Source organism: Coffea eugenioides, chromosome 3 (assembly GCF_003713205.1).
Source record: "Coffea eugenioides isolate CCC68of chromosome 3, Ceug_1.0, whole genome shotgun sequence".
In the NCBI taxonomy this organism is placed as follows: Eukaryota; Viridiplantae; Streptophyta; class Magnoliopsida; order Gentianales; family Rubiaceae; genus Coffea; species Coffea eugenioides.
In genome coordinates this window covers 17,573,307-17,593,438 of record NC_040037.1, presented here as the reverse complement: position 1 = coordinate 17,593,438, position 20,132 = coordinate 17,573,307, and the positions used below count along the sequence as shown (strand labels likewise).

Genomic DNA, 20,132 nt, shown 5'->3' with positions numbered 1-20,132 from the left:
AACGCAAATTTGGGTCATTTTCTTTAGCAGTATTTTTTCCCACGTCTCTCTCTCTATATTCCTTTCTTTTCCTTTACCTTTCTTCCCCATTTTTTCTCCCATCTTTCTCTCCAACCAGTCCCAATTTCCAAAAAAAAAGATCAAATCCAAAAAGAAAGAGGGAGGGAAAGAAAATTTTTTGGGGATTTAATCGATAGTTATTCATGTAAATACTATAGTAAAACCAAAATTTTGTGAATAATAACCAATTGGGTTTGTCATGGCTTCAGTTTTTTCTTCCTCTTTCGGTTTAATTTTTCAATTAGGTTTTGTTGTTCTTCTTTTTTGCTCGTCAATTGCTGAAGCTGATGATATCTCACGCCCATCCCCCAACGCCTTGAATTCTAGCTCCTGCAACAACCCTTATCGGTTGGTAAGTTTTTTCTTTTCTTTCACCAATTCTTGTAAATTGTTGGTTATTTTAATTATTCTGTATTGTTATTCCGCTTCATTCAGCTAGTGGAATTTGTGTTTTACTTCTGTGGAATTCCCAATATTGATGGTTTTTACTTCCTAGATTTTGGTTTTTTAGTTTCTGTTTAAATCAATAAATAAATTTGCTTAATTTAGCAATTGCTTTGCACTGACTGGAAATGTGTGGGCTTAATTAAGGCTAGACGATTTAAGTATGTATATTTGTTAATTTCGGCCTTGATGGTAGGAATTAGCAACATGGATGTGAAGTTTTCTACGAATATGTTAGGGCATAATGTTGGTTGTTATTGCCGGATTTTATTTTGACGGTAAAGAAATTTATATTTAGGGGATATAAGCTGTAAATAGTGTTTCGTGCTACCTTAAGTTTCAAAATGCTTTATTTCTGGGCTGCAATGTGAGTGACTCGGTGTTGGATTTTGCTAGCAAAGAGATCTATCTGCACAGAATATCAAACTGCAAACAATCTTTTGTGCTGGGTTAATTTTTGAAATGCTTCATTTCTGGGAAACAGTTGCAATTTGATTGACCCAGAGTGTTTATAAGAACTGTTCGGAGTAATATGGAAAGAAAGTACATCAACTGTGAGATAAATCTACTGAGAATAGTAATGTGTTATATTGGATTAAGCTGGATTTGTTTGGGGATGATGAAGTTAGCAGAGGGAAAGTAGAAAATTGGGGCCTCTTGATCTTTGTCAAAATTGCAGCTATTTTTTGTTAAGTTGTTTATTCTTTTTTTTTTTTTGGTTCTTTTGGGTTTTAAGATCTCTGGTGATATATAAGTATATAATTTTGGTTTCAGAACGACTTTTTTTCTTGTGCCATCTGGTTGATTGTTATTGTTTGGTGTTATAATCTACAGATAATAGTGAAAAACTGTTTAATGATTCACAGAGGAGCATCCATATAATTTTTCTCTCATATAAGTAGATAAGCGGCCACGGAGAAGATGGAATTGCAATCATCATATAAGATTCATGTTATAAAATTTTACTATCAATGAGGTTATTGCTTCAGCAATACACTGAATCCCACATATTTTACAGGTTAAGGTCAAATCATGGGTCAATGGTGATGAAGACGAAACATTAAGTGGGATAAGTGCTTCATTTGGTTCTTTGTTGCCTACTGAAGCTGAAAAAGGCTCCAAATTGCCTGCTGTGGTTTCTAATCCATTGAGTGGCTGTACTAGTTCCACTTCCAAGGTATATTTGTTTTATACAAAATTCTCTTGCTTATTATTGCCCAAGAGAAATAGGGATTGTGAATTTTGAAATACATGCTTGTTCATGAGAAAACCTTGAATGAAACATGTGAGGTAATGCTGAAGTTTAGGATTTGTATCCTTTCGGTTTTCTAATATTCATCGTAAACATCTGATGACAAGCTATTGATACCTTGAGTACTCAACGTTTAGTTCGGTTAGTGATTGTATAAAATTCATAAATGTCTTGTCTTGTTTTAAGATACAGATTTAGGAAATCTATTTTTTTTTTTTTGATAATATGAGAAACTAATCTTGTTCCTTTTTTCATATTATAGATAATAGATTTGAGAAAGTAATTCATGTATGAGAATCACTTAGCAAAGGACATGCATGAGGGACACCTACTGTACACTAGTGGAGTATTTTTTGCATATAAATTTAAGAAGTCACTGTCTTTTTCATGTGATTATGAGAAGCCATTGTTTTCTATATCATTATGAGTTTTAATTACATTGCAAATTGGTTTGTGTTGTAATCTGTGTAGTTGTCAGGCTCCATTGTGCTCGCCTTTCGTGGTGATTGTGATTTTACAACCAAGGCTGAAGTTGCACAAGCACAAGGTGCTGCCGGACTTTTGATAATAAATGATGCAGAAGGTTATTACCTTGATTCTTTTCTAATATCAGATCATTGGACAATTATGAGTGAATTTTCTCTTCTCACACACACACAAGAGCATATTGTTCTCTCTCAGCATATGCATATTTTTGAAACTAATAGGTTATGCAGCACATGTTCTTTCCCAAGAATGACACTTTTTCTTCCTCTGATTTTATGCAGATCTCATAGAGATGGGATGTTCTGAAAAAGATACTAACTTAAACATTACAATCCCTGTTGTAATGATTTCAAAGTCAGGAGGAGAGGTTTTAAAAAAATCTATGTCTGGTGGACATAGTGGTGAGCATTGACTTTATTTATTTTGTTCAAGATTTGGCATGTTTAACATACCTAATATCCTATTGACAAGATGGAAAACTTGTGGGTGGCATAGTTTAAAGGGGAATGGAAAAAGGAATAAAAAAGAATGGACATGGTGTAATAATTATGCAGGGTTTGGTAATGATTCTGTAATAATTAGCAGAACAGTTTCAAGAACTTGTGATTGAGTTGGTAATTATATTCAATTACCAATAGTTGTTCTGTGCTGCTTTCATGGTTTATTAGTGTGATTATCACTCACTGCCATGTGAGTGTTGCCCTTTTTGTTGGCTTGGCAATTTATGTGTCATAATATTATCCTATCAATTATATTTGATATATGCCTTTTTTTTTCTGAAATAGAAAACCTAATTTTCATCTTGAAATATATATTTTCGAAATAACATTTATACACATACACACACATGCACAAACATATATTTAAATACTGTGTCTGTCTTTCTTTCTTTTTTTTTTTCCATTTTTATCTCACATCGATGCTTCTTTATTTGCTGCACGTCTTCTTCTTCTTTCTGCAGATTTTTATTTGTTAAAATCTAATTTTTCATTTTGAAATATATAATTTCAAAATAACATGTATATGCACACATGTACACACAGCAAACATATACGTATATACATTGTGTCTCCTTTCTTTAAAAAAAAAAAAAATTGATGCGTCTTTATTTGCTACATGTGTTCATCTTCTTTTTGCAGATCTTTTATTCATTTTTCTGTGTGCTATGGATGTGCTTAATATCTTCACATTGATGATTTCAGTTATAACGATTTTGCATTGTTCACTGTAGTGGAAATTTTGTTATATTCACCAAATCGCCCAATTGTCGACTTTTCTGTGGTATTCTTATGGTTGATGGCTGTTGGAACACTTGTTTGCGCATCACTTTGGTCAGAGTTTACAGCATCTGAGCAAACTGATGAACGCTATAATGAATTGTCACCTAAGGTACAAAAGCGATCTCCTCAACTAGCCCTGAATTTCCTAGTACTTAGATTTTGCTTTTGTTGGTCATGTACTTAAAATTTTTAAATTGTCTTGCTTAGCATTCATCAATTTTGATTTGGCTTTTCATGCTATGCAAATTGTTATGGGGCTTTGATAGCCTAATTATGATTACCTAGTTATTTGTAAATACTATTGGGATCTTATTTGTTTGTCCTTTTGTTATAATGATGCCTGGTGGAATCCTTTTGCAAAATAAGCTTAGTTAAAACTTTCCTGCTAATTCAGGCTGGTTTCTATAGGAAATTCTATCTTTCCCAAACTATTTTATACTTGGTATGGTTTAGATGCCCATTCATATGTCTTGTAACTTCTGGCTTCTGTAATCCAGGCATCTTAATCTTTTCTTTTTGGGATGCAGAAAGGGGCTAAATCCCTGGTTGTTCAGTGTGGACTTCTGTCAAAGTGATTATACCTACTTTTGCATTTTAGTCTATACAACTATGATTATGTATATTTTAGGTTCCTACTCCAAGAAGGACCATTTATTAAGAAGCCAAGCTTGCAAGTTTTTTTAAACTGTTTAATGTGAAGGGGAACTTTCAATAGCTGTTGTTAATAAGCAAAGGCTCAATCCAAAACAAGTTGACCCCTATATGTAACTCGCATGTGGATGCATTATTGGTATCAATAGAATGCAAGTTATGGAAGATAAGTTCAATCTTAACATAGTTAAGTCAACTTTGTGAAGATTGAATTATAAATGCTCTCATGTAGTCTTGATCACGTGAAGAATCAAAACCAAAGTTTCTTCTTATCAGCAGTGTACTTGATGTTCAAATTAAGCAAAAACATGTGATATTTTGAGGAACATAGCCACTGCAAAGTTGCTTCTTTTTATAAAGAGCCATTGTTCATGATATGCCTTTGCATAGCATGCATTTTTTTTTCTCCTTGTTCATTGGGTTTTGGCATTCTATGTAAATGGCAGTGCACAAAATGTCTGTGCTCAACCTTCCAATTTTGATTTAAAGATCCCTGGATTAAGTTTTCTTCTATGCTTGCTAGGAATCATCAAATGCTGCCAAGGAAGAAACAGAGAAGGAGATTATCAGCATTAATATTAAGAGTGCTATTATTTTTGTCATATCAGCGTCCACATTTCTGGTGCTGCTTTACTTATTTATGTCAACTTGGTTTGTCTGGGTGCTGATCGTACTTTTCTGTCTTGGTGCGGTTGAGGTATTTAATTTTATCTCTTTACTCAATATCATTGTGGATAAACGTAGACATCCAACACCTGCCGGTTCTCCTTTTGATGGATTTTCAACCCGAGGTTTAGAGACCAAAGATGTTTGGGGTACCCAGGCTTTTTTTCTGTCTGCAGAAATAGTGTAAAATGGAAAATAATGAATATTGCACACTGAAATTTTGTAGAGTACAATGTAAGAACGAATAGATTATTGATCTGTTTGTCTCATAGTTGCTCTTACGTGTATTGAGTTTGGTATTTTGGTGTTCCTTGCCATTTAATTCTTTTATGAAATGCTGGTGAAAGATGTAAAAACATTGAACTGCTTCGTCTGATTTACAGACTTGGGAAAAAAACAAGGATTGAGCCTAAGCTAATGCAGAGGATGTCACAAATCAAATTCATTTCTTCATTTGATCAAATTCCCCATCTAAGAATGCTTATTTTCTTATTTCTGTTTCTTCATTTTTTGGTGTGTATTAATCCAATCAACCTGAATGGACAACTAAGAGAATAACACCAATCTGTAATATTAACGATAACTCATTTTCTGGTAGACTGAGCAAAATGATTTGACAAATTAATAGGCTTTACATCATTACTCCTGCTGAAGAGGTTCCTGGATTGATCTGATCTTAATCTGATCACTTTTTTCTTCTACCTGTTTGGTGTGATGTAACTTATCCATTTATTATGGATCTTACCATTTCCTATGTCTACTTTTTCTTTTTCTTGGTCCTCTAGTAGCTTGAAGAAGTAGGAAGGTTGCTCATTATTTTGTATGAGTGCATTCAATTGTGTATCTAAAACTTTATTAAGGTGAAAAATACTTTGGGATGACAAATCTGTTTCTTGTGACAAATTTAAATATATTAGTATTTATAGAGTTCCCTTATTTGTATCTGCCAACAGGTTTATTTTTCTTTGTGAAGCTTGCCTTGCAATTTAAAGAATTGTTCAACTCCTTTCAACTTGATTTATGATTTTGTGTGGCCATTCATTTGATTCTGCTATATTTCTCTTCATGCTAAAATGTTAATACTCTAAACAACCTTTTTGCCTCTTCACTCCGTTAATATGTACTTTTCCGTGGGCAATACTTTTTGGCAGGGAATGCATTCTTGTATAGTATCTCTTGTTCTGAGGTACAGTTCACTTACTCTTTTCTTTTTCCCTCATCCTAACCTGTCAATTGTTTTTATGTGCTTAATAAATCCTCTTGCACTCTGAATATTTATATTTTCTTGTTAATTGAGCAGCAAATGCAAAAATTGTGGAAGGAAAATTGTTAATTTGCCACTTCTAGGAGAGGTCTCCATTCTCTCTCTGGTAGTGTTGCTATTTTGCTTGGCTTTTGCCATTTTCTGGGCTGCAAATCGTAAGGCATCATACTCCTGGATAGGCCAGGATATTCTTGTAAGTATGGCTTAAGTCTTCCTTGGTTTATTACATGCCCATTTTGCAATGTTTGCTTGCTGTTTTGATATGGTACTTGGCTGCACGGGAGTAGATATACTAGCATTTCTTGGAGTGTGTAAGAAACATGATACCAGCATGGTATTCTTGAGACTTCTCTTTTGTTCTGATGGTGAATGATATTGACTTCCTTTTTCATGTGAACTACGGTTTTAGCTCTTTTTTTTATTTGCCACGCATGCTGATGCAGTGGCAGGTGGGGATGATGTTCTTATGGTTATTTATTTTGGATTTACGTAAACATACGATATATTTTTTTTACTTCTTGTTTTTGTCTGTAGCCTATAAGAATACCGAGCGTCTAGGAGTTTAATTGCTGAAAGATGAGGTACTACTAGAGCTTGTAGCGTCGTCTAAACAATTTACTCTATTTAATCAGTACTCTTTGTCTATCCTTTCTTCTAACTTGTGGTTGGAGGCTAATACGTGGTTGGGCTAAAACTACTACTTTGTTGAGCATGGTTTCCTCCAGCCACATTGAGTATGGCTTGATAAAGTCCTAGACGGAGCTGGGTCTTTTCTTCTCTTCTTCTGCAATTCACTTTTTTTCCATTGCGTACCTATGAGAAAATCTTTTATTGTGTTTTATGAGCCTAGAGTCTTTTTTGGAATTTTTTCTTAATTAGCAGTTCTTCATATTTACAGTTTAAAGTATGATTAAAGAAACTTAAACATAAGGGGTGCTATCTTACCAATATAAAGCACTGCATGATTTTGCTGTCCTAATTCAGATATCATTGTTCTGGGGAAAGTTGTATGGCTAGGTGATCTTTGTTATTCTATTTGGACTCTAAATGTTGACAGGATATCTCTGCGAGCTCTAGCATTAACCTGAAGAACTGTGTTCTCTTCGTATTCGATTTAGCCATCTATATGTGGCTATCTTATTCTTGTTACAGTTACTCTTATTAAAGTTAATTATGTAGGTTAATTTGTTCCATTTTGCTTAAGAAAAAAGTTTCATTTTGCATTTTTGTATTGTTCTGAAAAGATCTAACATCTAAAACTGGCTGTTGCAAAGTTTTGTCTTTCATTCTCTTCCTTTTCTGCAATCATTCTAAATTTTGAGGATGACCGTCTGTAATTTTATTGTCAGGGCATCTGTTTGATGATAACTGTCTTGCAGTTGGCACAATTACCTAATATAAAGGTTTGTGAGGCCAGAGATGCAACCTCTCCATATCTTCCTACACTTGCTTGCTTATGCCGTGCTTTTTCCTTCCCAGCTTATGAGAATTTTGTTTTAATTTAGGTTGCTACTGTGCTTCTATGTTGCGCTTTTCTTTATGACATCTTCTGGGTGTTCCTGTCACCTTACATTTTCCATGACAGCGTTATGATAGCGGTACGTTCTCTTTTCCTATAAAGATGTTTTTCTTTGTTGTCAAGGTGAACAATATTTTTGATTGCAGAGATCAGCTACATTCTTTTTGCATCTCACTAAATTCTTCTAGTTTACTTTTCTTAACCATTAAACTTATAAAGTCAGTGAAAAGTATTGCTAGTTAAATTTAGAGGCAATAAAATATTGGAAATGGTGTGTGGATTGACATTATTTACTTTTGTGTTCCCTTCCTATGTTTTTATTGTACTTTAACCTCTAAACTCCATAAATGTCTATACTCAAAGCTTAGATCCCGCATTTGTATATTGATTTTGGTAGTCACCCACCCCAAATAGGAGCAAATATATGAAAGGAAGAGACAAACAGTTTATTTCTCGTTGAGGGTAATTTATGCAGTGTATGGCCTGACCATTTGGAATATGAGAGAATTGAAATCAGATTGTGTATCACAAAGCATCCTTTTTCTGTCATGTTCCTTCCCTCTTTTACCCTAAATGCTGGCCAATTTTTCCACATGGGCCAATTGATTCTTTTTAAAGCCTGCAAGCAATGGGCTGGAGAGATGGATGGTTAAGGTTTTTCAGCTTTGGTTGGAGCCTCTGTTTTTGCTTCCATCAAGTTAAATTCTGTTCTAGTCTTCTTCCCTAGTCCATTTTTTTCCTTCTATACTTTAGGATGAGTATTTGAATGACTTGCCACTGATCTCTTATGAAGTAGTCGATAGTGTGATTGAGAGGATGTGCCAACAAAATTTTGAAAAGTTCAGCATGGGTACAATATATGTAATAAGCATATTGCCTTTGATGATTTTATTAGCTTTTCAGATGTTAATGTTGACATTGAATCAATGCAGGTTATGTTCTTGCTAGTGTCCATATTAGTTTTCTAATATGTTTTACCTTACATCATTAACTTTTTTAAACTTGGCGTGGTTATAAAGTTGATTGCTACTCAATTCATATTTAACCCTTCTTCCGGAGAACTGCTCCAACTGATTTGTAACTTTGGGCATAGGGTCTTGGTTGGCTTGTGATTTGTTGATTCCCTTCTGTTAGGAACTTTTATTGAATGATCAGTAAACATCTTTGGCAGTTGCATGAGAGGTGATTTTTCTGCAGGATTACTGGGAAGGTTTAGGCTATTAGTTATTTTAGTTCTATTAATTTTGAAAGGAGGTTTTTGGATTGTTGATGCTCTTTAATTCATATGCAATTCCGACAACGTTGCAATTTTCTAGAGCTACTTGGATTGTATTCCACTTATTCTGCTTTCTTTTCCTCAATACATCTCATAGATGGTTGGTTTGATGGATTCATTTAGTTAATAGATCCTTGAACTCACTTTTAAGCTTGACATAAAACTCTTCTTTTCTTTTGTAAAACTTAATTGATGATTTCATCTTTTCCTTTGTTGATTTCACTTCACGATAATTTAGATGTTCGAATCATTCAAGAACTTGGTTATTTTGCTCAAGATAAACCGTCCATTATGTGAGGGGTTACTTTGTGTCTGTGACTATTGCATTAACAATTTCAGGTTTTGAAGTATTCTAGGTTTATTAGTCGTGAATACCAACCAAACTGTTGCTGTATTTTTGGCTGTTTTGTCATTTTTTATCTTAATAGTTTTGGTTTAGCAATCAATTTCTCGAGCTTTTTCAAATTTTAGATGTCATTTATTTGTTTGTTCTTTGTAGGTTGCTCAAGGTGACAAGGCTGGCGGAGAATCAATCCCGATGCTCTTGAGAATTCCTCGATTTTTTGATCCTTGGGGTGGTTATAACATGATTGGCTTTGGGGACATACTCTTCCCCGGTTTGCTTGTTTCCTTTGCACATAGGTAGCTTTTTGTTTTCATACAATCTTATGAATAGTAGTATGTTGTGATGCCTTTCCAGTATGCTGCATTGGTGTTTTCATTTGGCTAATATTTCTAGAAAATGTCAAATTTTATTTAACATTGCAACGTTTCTCAACCAGGACCTGTTCTCGAATCCTTACATAACTTGCTGTTTAAGAAGACATGTATAACCAAGTAGTATTGATTAGGCTTAGGCTTTGTATGCTTGTTAGATTTTTCTCATTGTAAAAAGTTTTTATTTCTTCTCATTCCTTTGTTGCAGCAACGTAGTTATTTTATAGAGTGGTTAGTTTTTTTTAGCTGTTCTCCTGTTTCTCTTGTATGTTCTTTTGTTTATTTGGTAAGTAGTGTGTGTGATTTTTTGCTGCAGATTTGATAAAGCCAAAAAGAAGACTGGTCGACATGGATACTTCCTTTGGTTGGCCATTGGCTATGCATGTGGTTAGTAGCATTGACTTTTGTTTCCTTCACTATGATCTTTGTAAAACAACTACATTTAATGCAACATGGATACTCTTCTCTTTCCTTGCCAAAAAAAAAAGAACTCCCTTCATTTATTCTTGGCAAGCCTATTCTAAGACAAATTACAAGCAAGGGAAGAGAATTTTTTGCAGGGTTTTGGATGTCTTGTAGTGAATGTGCTTGCAAAGATCAGTTGAGTGTTGCAAGGAAGAGAAACTTTGATTAGTCTACAGCCAAGCAACTTGAGTCAACAGAGAGAGAGAGAGAGAGAGAGAGAGAGAGAGAGATAGACGAGCGGGAGAGAGATGGGAGCATAGGCTCTTAAGAAGACAGGGCTATCATGTTGCAAGATACAACATATTTTAGGTAGAGTTAAGATGTAGTCTTTCAAGTCCAAGGAGGAAACATCTTTATATGGATGTGTGCTATAAAGCTGAACTTCTAGTACGTGAATCAGCTGGAAGATCTTTAGACCAATTAGAGTACTAAAAATTAGTAAGTGGAGCGGAACTCCAAAAGAGAGTGGTCAAATCCCTCAAAATGAGCGTAGAGCTAATAAAGTTTTTTTATGAACTTATGTGGTTTCTTCACTGAAGGAACGGATACTTTATAGTGATTTATTTCCCATAACTTGTGTTCTGCCCTTTTATCGGTTTTACAAATTCCGGTTATGTTTATTCTTGTCCAGTTAGACTTCTACTTGGATTTATAGGAAACTGTATCAGATACTGTTCTCAATTTCTTGTTTAACATGGTGATGTATTTTTGCAGGCTTGTTCTTTACTTACTTAGGCTTGTATCTAATGGATGGACATGGTCAACCTGCTCTCCTGTACCTTGTTCCTTGCACATTAGGTATGAATTTCTGCTATCCCCGTGCTATCTGTTTTTATTGTATTTGTGAACCTCATTTACCACTAATTATTTGCCCCATCTTGTTGCCTTCACTGGATTTCTTATAACACAGGACTTTGTGTTATATTGGGTTTGGTGAGAGGTGAGTTGAGAGAACTTTGGAGCTATGATGGCGATTCAACGAGCACTGATTCAACTCAACCACCGTTACCTTCTGGAGAAGCTTGATCTTCAGTTAATATTGTTAAGACTTGTGATCTGCGCCATTTATCTAGAAGAATGTGTTCCTCCTCTAACTATTTTTGGAAGTGTTTGTAGATACGCATGCTGTTTGAGCCCTTCGAATGTTGCTCAGCAAAAGGTCACCTGCCATTTATCTAGAAGTATGTGTTGTACCTTGGTCTCTTGGTTCTCTGTCAAAAGCAAGCAACTAAAATTGTAATTGTCAAGATATACATAGGTTTCCACTTTCTTTCTTTCTTTAGAGACCATTGGAGATTTGTTTCAGCATGAGCAAGGATTCAGGACATGCACACCTATTCTTCAGCTAATTGCTAAAGAGAGAAACAATTGAACTTTGCTCTGCTCCCTCTTCTTGGACTAATAACTAATCTGTTAATCTATGACTGATTTGTTACATAATGACTACACTTTTATGTTGCTTTCTAACAAACCAGGCATTAATGGTAGTAATGGCTTCAGTGCCAGAAGGAATACCAGCTAGTTACTGTTATGTAAGAATGTCATGGTAGAATAATTTGGTTTCTTGCGTTCAGAGGAGGTCAACTTGTATGATTAAGCTTTCGCAACTTGCTTTCAGTAAAATGGGTTTTAATTTTTTTTATTTTCCAGCATTTGCATTAGCTGAATGAAACTGGAGAAATACTTTCGTGATCTTTAACTTGCCCATGAAGCTCATTTTCCAGCAAGGGAGAAAAGAAACCCCCCAAAAAAAAAATTTATGGACACAGGTGCTAGAATCAAGGAAAAATGTTGGGTGGGAAAGGAAGTGGATGGATGGAGGTATTAGTTCCATTTGGCCAATCAAAATGCAAAAATGCCAAGAGTAGAAATGTGAGTTGATTTCTGTCATTCCTATTGGGATTACAGCTCTAGAGGGAGCTTTGCAGATGCTAATATTTCAACTAAGAGATTTGGGCATTAGCAGGCTTTTTCATACTTAAGTGGAGCTGAGTTGAAGTGACCTGCAGGATCTGTTGTGCAGGAGCTGGGGAATGTATTGTTGGACTCAGAAGCCATTTAAGCTCTTCTGCCAACCAAGAGTACTAAATGAGTAAAGTAGATTTTAGTGATTGGGCATATAATTGGTTCCTGAAAATGAAAAAAGTGAGTTTAGTGCCAGTAATCTTTTGTGCCAGTTTGGATTAAAAAAAGCAAACAAGGAATCCTCGTATTACCATAGGTGTAAAATTCTCCTGGCCTGGAAAAAGAAGATTAGTTTTTTTTAAGTTGTTAATTACTGTTTTGGAATTTAATTATTCCAGTGAAGTCTTTCTAAACTGTTCTGAATCTTCATGAGAAATACAGCTAGTATAGATGAAGGGCGTGGGAGCAGTTTAAGCTTTTATTGAAAACACTCTTCTTTCATCAATACAGCAAAAATTTATTCACCGTTTTCCTATTTTTAAAAGGCATAAAAATTTGAGTAAATCTTATATACGCTGATAGTATATATATTATCACACCGTTTTCCTATTTTTAAAAGCTATAAAAATTTGAGTAAATCTTATGTACGCTGATAATATATATATTATCACGATTGAATATGTAACATATATGTAAATTTTGGATTGTATGTTATGCATTAAATAGTAAAAGTATATACACTGTTAGTGTATAGAAGATTAATGCTAAAAGTTGAGGACAGTCTTCATTTTCAGCAAATTTAATATTAGCCTTTACATGAATTGACAAGGAGGTAGTGCGAGCAGGATTTTCTAGTTTACTAGTGCTTAATTGGAAACTTCAATTATCAAGTACCATGTGATTGCGATATTTAAAAGTTAAACTTCGTTGTTAACGTTTCCTGTGTTGAGGAGTTGATGCTTGAAAGGTTGCATTGATTTTGATGTATACTATGCTGGTTGGTTGAGAGGCCAAAGGTTGATCAAATGAAAGGGTAATTCTAGCCCAAGAAAGAAGATAATCCTTCATAAGAAATTACTTCAAAGAATCAGATTGCTCCAATAAGCTTTATTTGAGATAAAAGTGGAGGAAGGATTAAATCATATCCAATTTCCTCAACAGCCAAAGGTGAACTTCATTGGCAGGGCAACTTAAAATTTATTAAGATGCTGTAAGAACTTTTCTCTTGGACAAAACTACAGAGATGAAATCATCTATGGCTTGCAAAGAAGACCCTTTGTGTCCTTCATCTTCCCTTACGGCAGCCCTTATCAACCCTCTTATCTCAACTGCCTTTCTTTTCATTTCCTCTCCTTTGCCTCCTTTCTCCATCACAGTATTTATTACCCTCTCCACATGCTCTTTCTCTACAGTACTCTGCAATCCCCTAGTTAACTCAACACCAACTCCCATTTCCTCCATTATCAACTTTGAGTTGTACCCTTGTTCAGCTGCAAGTGGCCAACCAATCATGGGAACACCTTGACTCAAACTCTCCATGATTGAATTCCATCCACAATGGCTCAAAAATGCTGCTGTTGATTTGTGACGAAGAATCTCCAATTGGGGTGCCCATTTATGCACTAACAATCCTTGATTTGTTTGCGCCATTCTTTCTTCAAAACCTTCTGGTAACCACTCAGCCTTGAATTCACCTTTAGGATCAAAGCCAAAAGGAGGCCTAATAGCCCAAATGAATGGTTTCCCAGAGTGCTCTAACCCCATAGCTAATGCCATCATCTGAGAAGGACTTATAGTGTTCTGGGAACCAAAAGAGATGTAAAGAACAGAACACTCGGGATGTGAGTCCAGCCATTCCAGGCATTGTTCAGTAGGCAAACCTGCTTCTCTCCCGCTGGGCTGACTGATGCTTTTGGATTCTGAAGAAGAATCTTGTTCAAGCATTTGTGGTGGAAGAAGGGGTCCAATGCACCAAACAGGGAGTTTTATGTATTTCCTAAGCACATCCAAGCCAAAAGGCTCAATTTCCTCCACTGTATTGCATAACCATCCAAGAGATCCCAAAGATTTTGATATCTGCGGCTGAAAAAACTTTGACCATTCATCGGTACCATCTGCAGCTTGCAGATATCTATGGAGATGGGTGATATGGAACCGGCATGAATCAGGAAAACCTGGAAGACTGAACTCATCTTTGCCGGAGGATCGATGAGGGAGGTTCTGCCATATTGAAACATAGGCAGCAGTGCCATAGGCACCACCTGTGGTGAAAGTTACATTTACAGTTTCAAAATCCTTTGCTACATCAGTAGCCCACCCTACAAAAATATCAGAAACTATGCACAACGGAGGATGTCCCTCCTTTTCGATGATTTTTGCGATGAGACGGCGAAAGGGGCCTTCAAGATTAGCTGCACCCTGGAAGAGTTTGATGATATGGTCCAAGGACAAGGCCCCAGTGTTCTCAGTATTTGGTGGCAAGCCATGTTCAACACTGTTGAAAGGAAGAGATTCTAAGTTGATTCGGGATTCTTGGGATGAATCCTTTGATATAGTATTCTCGAGGTACTTGACATTAAGAGGGGTGCTAACCAGGGTGATGGCGAAGCCAGTTCTTTGTTGAATTTTCTTGGCTAAATCTAAGAAAGGGGTTAGATGGCCATGAGCCATGAATGGTATCATCACCATATACTCCTTCAAGCCAGTCATCTTCCCTGGATTTTCAGGACTGGAAAATTTGATGTGATTTAGATTTTAGGAGCTGGGAGTGCTGGGGTGCGAAAAGGCGAAAAGCGAGGAAGAATATTTGTAAAGCTCAAACAGCACAATGAAGAATTGTATAGGTTATCTACCAGAAAGATGGACCAGACATCCAGAAAGAAAGAAACAAAGGCGAAGATATAAATGAACCAATCAGTAAAGCGACAAACCATAAAGGCCAACCTTATGGTTGCAAGACTTTATTCTAAAATATTCCTCCTCCGTCCCACTTTGATAGTCCTGTTTCTTTTTTCACACAGTTTTTCACTTTGATAGTTCTATTTTTTTTTTCACACAGTTTAAGAAAAAGTAGTTAACTTTGTTGGAAAAATAAATTTAGATTACTATTTTTCTAAAATACCCTCATATTAAATATGGTACAACCTTATCGGAATTTGAATTGATGGTAAAAAAAAAATCAACTCTCATTAAATGGGGTAGGTTAAGGGTATTTTAGAAAAATTAAAATATAACTACATTTTTCAATTGAAAAGTTGACTACAATTTGAAACAGATGAAAAAGGAATACAAAACTATTAAAATGGGACGGAGGGAGTAGGATGGGAGAGGGTTTTGGTTTCACTCTTAAATTTCTTAATCCAAGAAATTCTTTATTGAGGGTTCATTTTCTTCTTGTTTCCAAAAGCTCTTTCAATTCAATGTGTTTTTTAACCATTTTTTCCCTGTAGTTGCAGCCAATGATTTTTTGCCCCTAGCTTGGAAATAAGAAAGATTTGACTAAGTTGGTAGAACCATGCTTCATGATTTTCACTTTTTTTTTTTTGGGCGGTAAAGAAGTGACATACATTAGATATCAATTTAGTACTAAAAAGTGCAAATTCCAGAGGCAAAAAAAAAAAGTGGAAATTCCCGAGGCCAAAAAAGTGAAAATTCCGGCGGCAGAACCCGAAAAGTAAGAATGAAAGTCACCTTGATGCCCACCTAATCTGCTTGTCGATTCGCTTGACTGTAGTAGCCAAATTGATGTTTGCTTCAATAAATTTGCTTACAAAAAAAAAAAAAAAAAGAAGATATTTTTAACGATTTATTCTAAGAAGGAAATATCTATTACAGAACGTCATCTTACAGCAGCGTGGCTGGTTTGCTAGAATTTCTTTTCGGCAATTCGAAAGGCTCTTTTGTACGGGGGTTTGATAGTGATTATCAATTTCAAATGTTTTCTCACAAGGTACGTTTTTCCTATTGTTTTCAACAAAAAAAAAAAAAAAAACTAAAGATCAACAATTGAGAAAGTATTTATAGAATGTCACCAAGAAACCTTTTCTATATAGCCAAAAGCAATTAGCAGGGCACACACATAAAAGTGGTAAGAGATGGACATTTCTCATAAAAGGTCATATATTCAAATTCCGTTACTGATGCGAAAATTAAAAGCTGTATTAATGGAGGATATTTAAGAATCCTCATGTTATGGTTTGAAAAATTACACAAACCTCGCTTGGAAAAATAAGGGGCTCATTTACTGACATCCCCTACTATGAAATTACTGGTTTATCCCAACACATGCATTATCCAAGATTAGAAACTAAAATTTGAGAATTAAGTAATTATAGCACAAATCCACTAATTAATGGAATTATCTGTTAATAGCATGGACTGTAATGTGAAAAATACAAAATGGTGCCATTTTGCTGCACCGATTAGCTTCATTTTGTGATTGATAGAACTTGACATGACCACATTTCAATCGTATATAGGAAAGGCTCGGGTAAAATAAAGGAAGTACAGAGGAAAGAAATAGAAAAACAAGTATTTTCTTGAGGGTTTTTCCTCTTGATTTAGAAACTAAAGAAATGGCTTTTGTATTAGAGTAATTTCGTGATAGTGGCTAAGAAAGAAGGTAGAAAAAAAATGCAAATTTGGGCGTTCTTTTCCATGCAAAATCACAAAAGGCATACCCTAAATCAGGTAAATAATGCCTGTTGTTCTCAGTTTAATGTTTAAAAGTTACAATTTTAGTTGAAAATTATGAAATTTTTCGAGACAATCACGATTGCAATACATCTTGATCGATAATTATTTGTAATTGATAATTATTTTTGCTAATACACCTCGACCGGAATGCATAAGGGGCATTTGAGGAACAAAATTTTCATCTCTCTTGGAAGTAATTTTTTAATCATATTTTTTTAGAAATGAACTGATTTTGTTGCCAAATCATAAATCTCAAGAGAGATTAGTGTAATTTTTTAAATATTAAAGGAGGTCAGGAAAATTGTCAGAAACCTCACCTCAGAAAACCTCCCTGAGGTGAGGTTTCTGAAATTAACCAAAAAAAAAAAAAAAAAAGGTAGTACGACATCGAACCGGAGGCGTTTCACACACTGTTCTCAAGCGCCAACGGGCCGCTGGTACCGGCGTCTATCATAGCTCGATTTCAGATAGTGAGAGACACCTAGCCGTCCAAGGGTCCTTTCCTTCGGGGATATCCGACAAAATTGGACCGATACAGATAAGACTTAAGAGTACCATGGCTCCGGTAAGAAACGCGCACAAAACTGTCCAAGGCTCCAAGTACAGACTAGTCCACTCATAATCATTTTTTTTTTCATTTTTTGGATAACAAGATTTTCAAAAAAAAATTTCGAATTTTGTTTTACTTGCATTATACACATAATTTTCAATCACCTTTTTATTTCACATATATTATATCACAAAAAGTGCTACAATAATTATCTCAAATAAATATTTCAAATAACCTCTTATCCAAACACAGAATAAATGTTAGATAATTGTATACCACTAAAGCAAGCAGTTTCACTTATGCAATTACGATCATATAATCTCACCTAAAACCTCATCAAAACCAGTGAAAAGTACCTCTAAAACTGTATATACTTTCTTGTATGCTCTTTTCTTAGTTCATCCTGCGAGAAACACATTATCAAAATGTTAAACTTATAATAATAAGCGAGGCTAAGAAGGTTTTTTTTTTTTTTTTTTTTTTTGGCTTTTTCTCTAGGGTTAAATGCAAAATGCACCCTTGAACTGTGCTTAATTTGCGACTTGCCCCCTAAACTATCAATTGCATAGACTTGCACTTTATACTACTGATTTCGTTGTAGATCGCTTAAAATAAGGTGATGTGACAAATTTATCCTAATTAAATGACCAATTAACTAAATTGCCCCCATCTCTCCTCCTTCTTTTCTAAAATCACTAGCAACCCCCCTCCCCCTTCTTCTCCTTCTCTAAACTATGCTATCAAGTTATTATCCATTCCATCTCTCATATCAAACTCTCTAAGATGGATCGCTTTTCACGTTTTCCACTCAAATCTACCTCTTCAAGTCCTTAACTTCATAAACCTATCATCACCTCCATCTCTTGAGTGCCTTCTCTTTGAATCTTCATCGTTTCTCAAGTTTCAAAATCACAACCCATTTCAAATTTACCAACCTCATTGGTACTAGCCAATTTCCCAGCACTTTTTAAATCAAGAGCTCAGATCCCATCGTTTCGTGTCCTTCTAATTTCTATAATTGTTTATGCTATTGTGTGTTTTTATTTCTTCTTGCTACATATTGACGTTTGATTAAATGTGTGATTGGTTCTACATATGATAAGATTTGTGATATGGGTTTTGCTATTTGAAGATTTGGTGTGGATTTATGAGGTGCATCTTCAATTTTTTTTTTTGCATAGATTACTGATGGGTTTTTAGCCTTGATATAAAGCTTTGATTTGATCTAGTTTTATATAGTCTAGTCTTAATTTTTCTTCTTCTATTGTGGTGGTTCAATGGTAGGTATTTTTTTGTAGTGGTAATAGCAAGAGATGTAAGATTGTTTATGGTTGAAATAAAAAGAACAAAAAATTAAGATAAAATAAATTAAAGAAATGGATATTCAAGGCAACACATTATTTATGGAGTTATTGTTGTCCTTTCAATAAATAATTACTTGTCACATTAATTTAATTGCAGCAAAGTGCTGAAATTCATAGTATAAGACAATAAATCGCTATAATTGATAGTATAGTGGGCAAATTGCAAACTGAGTATAGTTCGAGGGTGCATTTTGTATTGAACACTTTTCTATGTTTTATCTCATTATGACATGTGACTTTTCCTTTTTTGTTTCTTTTTGGCTCGGGGAGATGCGCAGCTAACGAGGTTTTTTTTTTTTGGAATTTTATTCTTTATTAATAAAGGCTCGAGGCTTTCACCAGGCCCATCTTTGTTGCAAGTGTTAGGTTGCTATAATAACTTGGGCTGTCTTTTCATCACAAAATAGTTAGAGGTAGACCGGATGTATGAGAATATTCTACAGTCATTTCTTTGATCTATGTAGGAGAATATTCGTTTGGATTGTATTTTTTGGGAAAAAATGACTCTAGAATTTTTTGTAAAATATGATATATGTGAGATAAAAAAGTGATTGAAAAATATGAAAATAAATATTCTCATACAAACCTAAAAAATTTTACCTAAAAAAATTTTCTGCGAAAAATATAATCCAAACAAGGAAGGATGTACATTGATTGATGCTAAAGAAAACAGTAGTTTTCCTTTTTTTTTGGGTAGAGTTTTTTTTCGGGTAGAACAAAAAAGTAGGTTAGACATAAACCTTTTCTTTTTAAAATTTTTTTCCTAGCATAAAAGATGTGGGATTTAAAAGATAGGAATGGGAAGGGAGGATTTAAATTCAGTTCTCTAAATCCTGAAATTTTAACTTTAATCATTAGACAAATGCCTGTCGATAATTTGATGCTTAGGTTTTATGTCATATAGTTTAGTGGACAATACTATAGTCCATGACAAAAGCAAGAGACGCACATTTAGGTAATTGAATTTTTTAAGTTTGTATTACATTCAAACTTGACAATATATTTATTTCGAAATGCAACCTGAATATTTTATTATAAGCAGTAATATTTTTCAGAGTCTAAACTATATTGGAAACTTTGATTTGAGCCCTTTTAGGCATCTTATCACATCATGCCATGTAATTTTTTACTATTTTATTATCTTAACTGTTATACACCTTAAACTATAAACAATTTAATTAAAAGAGACAAAAAGATCATATGGAAGAATATTCTGTCTAACGATCACTTACTAATGAAGTCAAAGCTGTTTTTGCCGTTTTACTTGTCTTTGTTTGTTTGGTGGAGAATCTGTGCGGTCGCGGCCATTATTGCGTACCGATCGGCCGACAGTCATTCGTCAATGCCATTTTGACCAATTTCTCCTTTATCTCAACTTTTCAAAATTATAAATACGAGAGATATTAAGCATTTGGGATAATTTCACAAACCTCCCATATTTTCATTGTTTAAGTAATATTCTAGATCCAAAAGGCTAGACTTTTCTCAAAAATCCTATAATGCCCTTAGATTATGATTCACAACAATATATAAAAAAA

General features: G+C 34.6%; 2 protein-coding genes across 2 annotated transcripts; one reads left to right on the top strand and one right to left on the bottom strand.

Annotated features, from left to right (window-relative positions):
- Positions 1 to 11,513, top strand: LOC113764743 (signal peptide peptidase-like 3). The gene is made up of 15 exons (XM_027308721.1): positions 1 to 412; positions 1,523 to 1,681; positions 2,228 to 2,339; positions 2,524 to 2,643; positions 3,474 to 3,631; positions 4,697 to 4,870; positions 5,991 to 6,025; positions 6,140 to 6,296; positions 7,453 to 7,506; positions 7,609 to 7,701; positions 9,398 to 9,540; positions 9,932 to 10,002; positions 10,795 to 10,878; positions 10,991 to 11,112; positions 11,197 to 11,513. The coding sequence occupies exons 1-14, from the start codon at positions 260 to 262 to the stop codon at positions 11,104 to 11,106; spliced, it is 1,629 nt and encodes a 542-aa protein (XP_027164522.1). The 5' UTR covers positions 1 to 259; the 3' UTR covers positions 11,107 to 11,112; positions 11,197 to 11,513.
- Positions 11,514 to 13,033: 1,520 nt separating this feature from the next.
- Positions 13,034 to 14,850, bottom strand: LOC113764744 (UDP-glycosyltransferase 92A1-like). The gene has a single exon (XM_027308722.1). It carries the CDS (start codon positions 14,692 to 14,694, stop codon positions 13,186 to 13,188), a length of 1,509 nt encoding a protein of 502 aa, XP_027164523.1. The 5' UTR covers positions 14,695 to 14,850; the 3' UTR covers positions 13,034 to 13,185.
- Between the last annotated feature and the right edge of the window lie 5,282 nt (positions 14,851 to 20,132).

Excerpts from the sequence above, each read along its gene's own strand:
- LOC113764743 (XM_027308721.1), top strand. The coding sequence starts at position 260 with ATGGCTTCAGTTTTTTCTTCCTCTTTCGGTTTAATTTTTCAATTAGGT. Across the intron at positions 2,340-2,523 it reads GATAATAAATGATGCAGAAG|ATCTCATAGAGATGGGATGT; the intron begins GTTATTACCTTG and ends GATTTTATGCAG. Across the intron at positions 10,003-10,794 it reads GGCCATTGGCTATGCATGTG|GCTTGTTCTTTACTTACTTA; the intron begins GTTAGTAGCATT and ends GTATTTTTGCAG.
- LOC113764744 (XM_027308722.1), bottom strand. The coding sequence starts at position 14,694 with ATGACTGGCTTGAAGGAGTATATGGTGATGATACCATTCATGGCTCAT.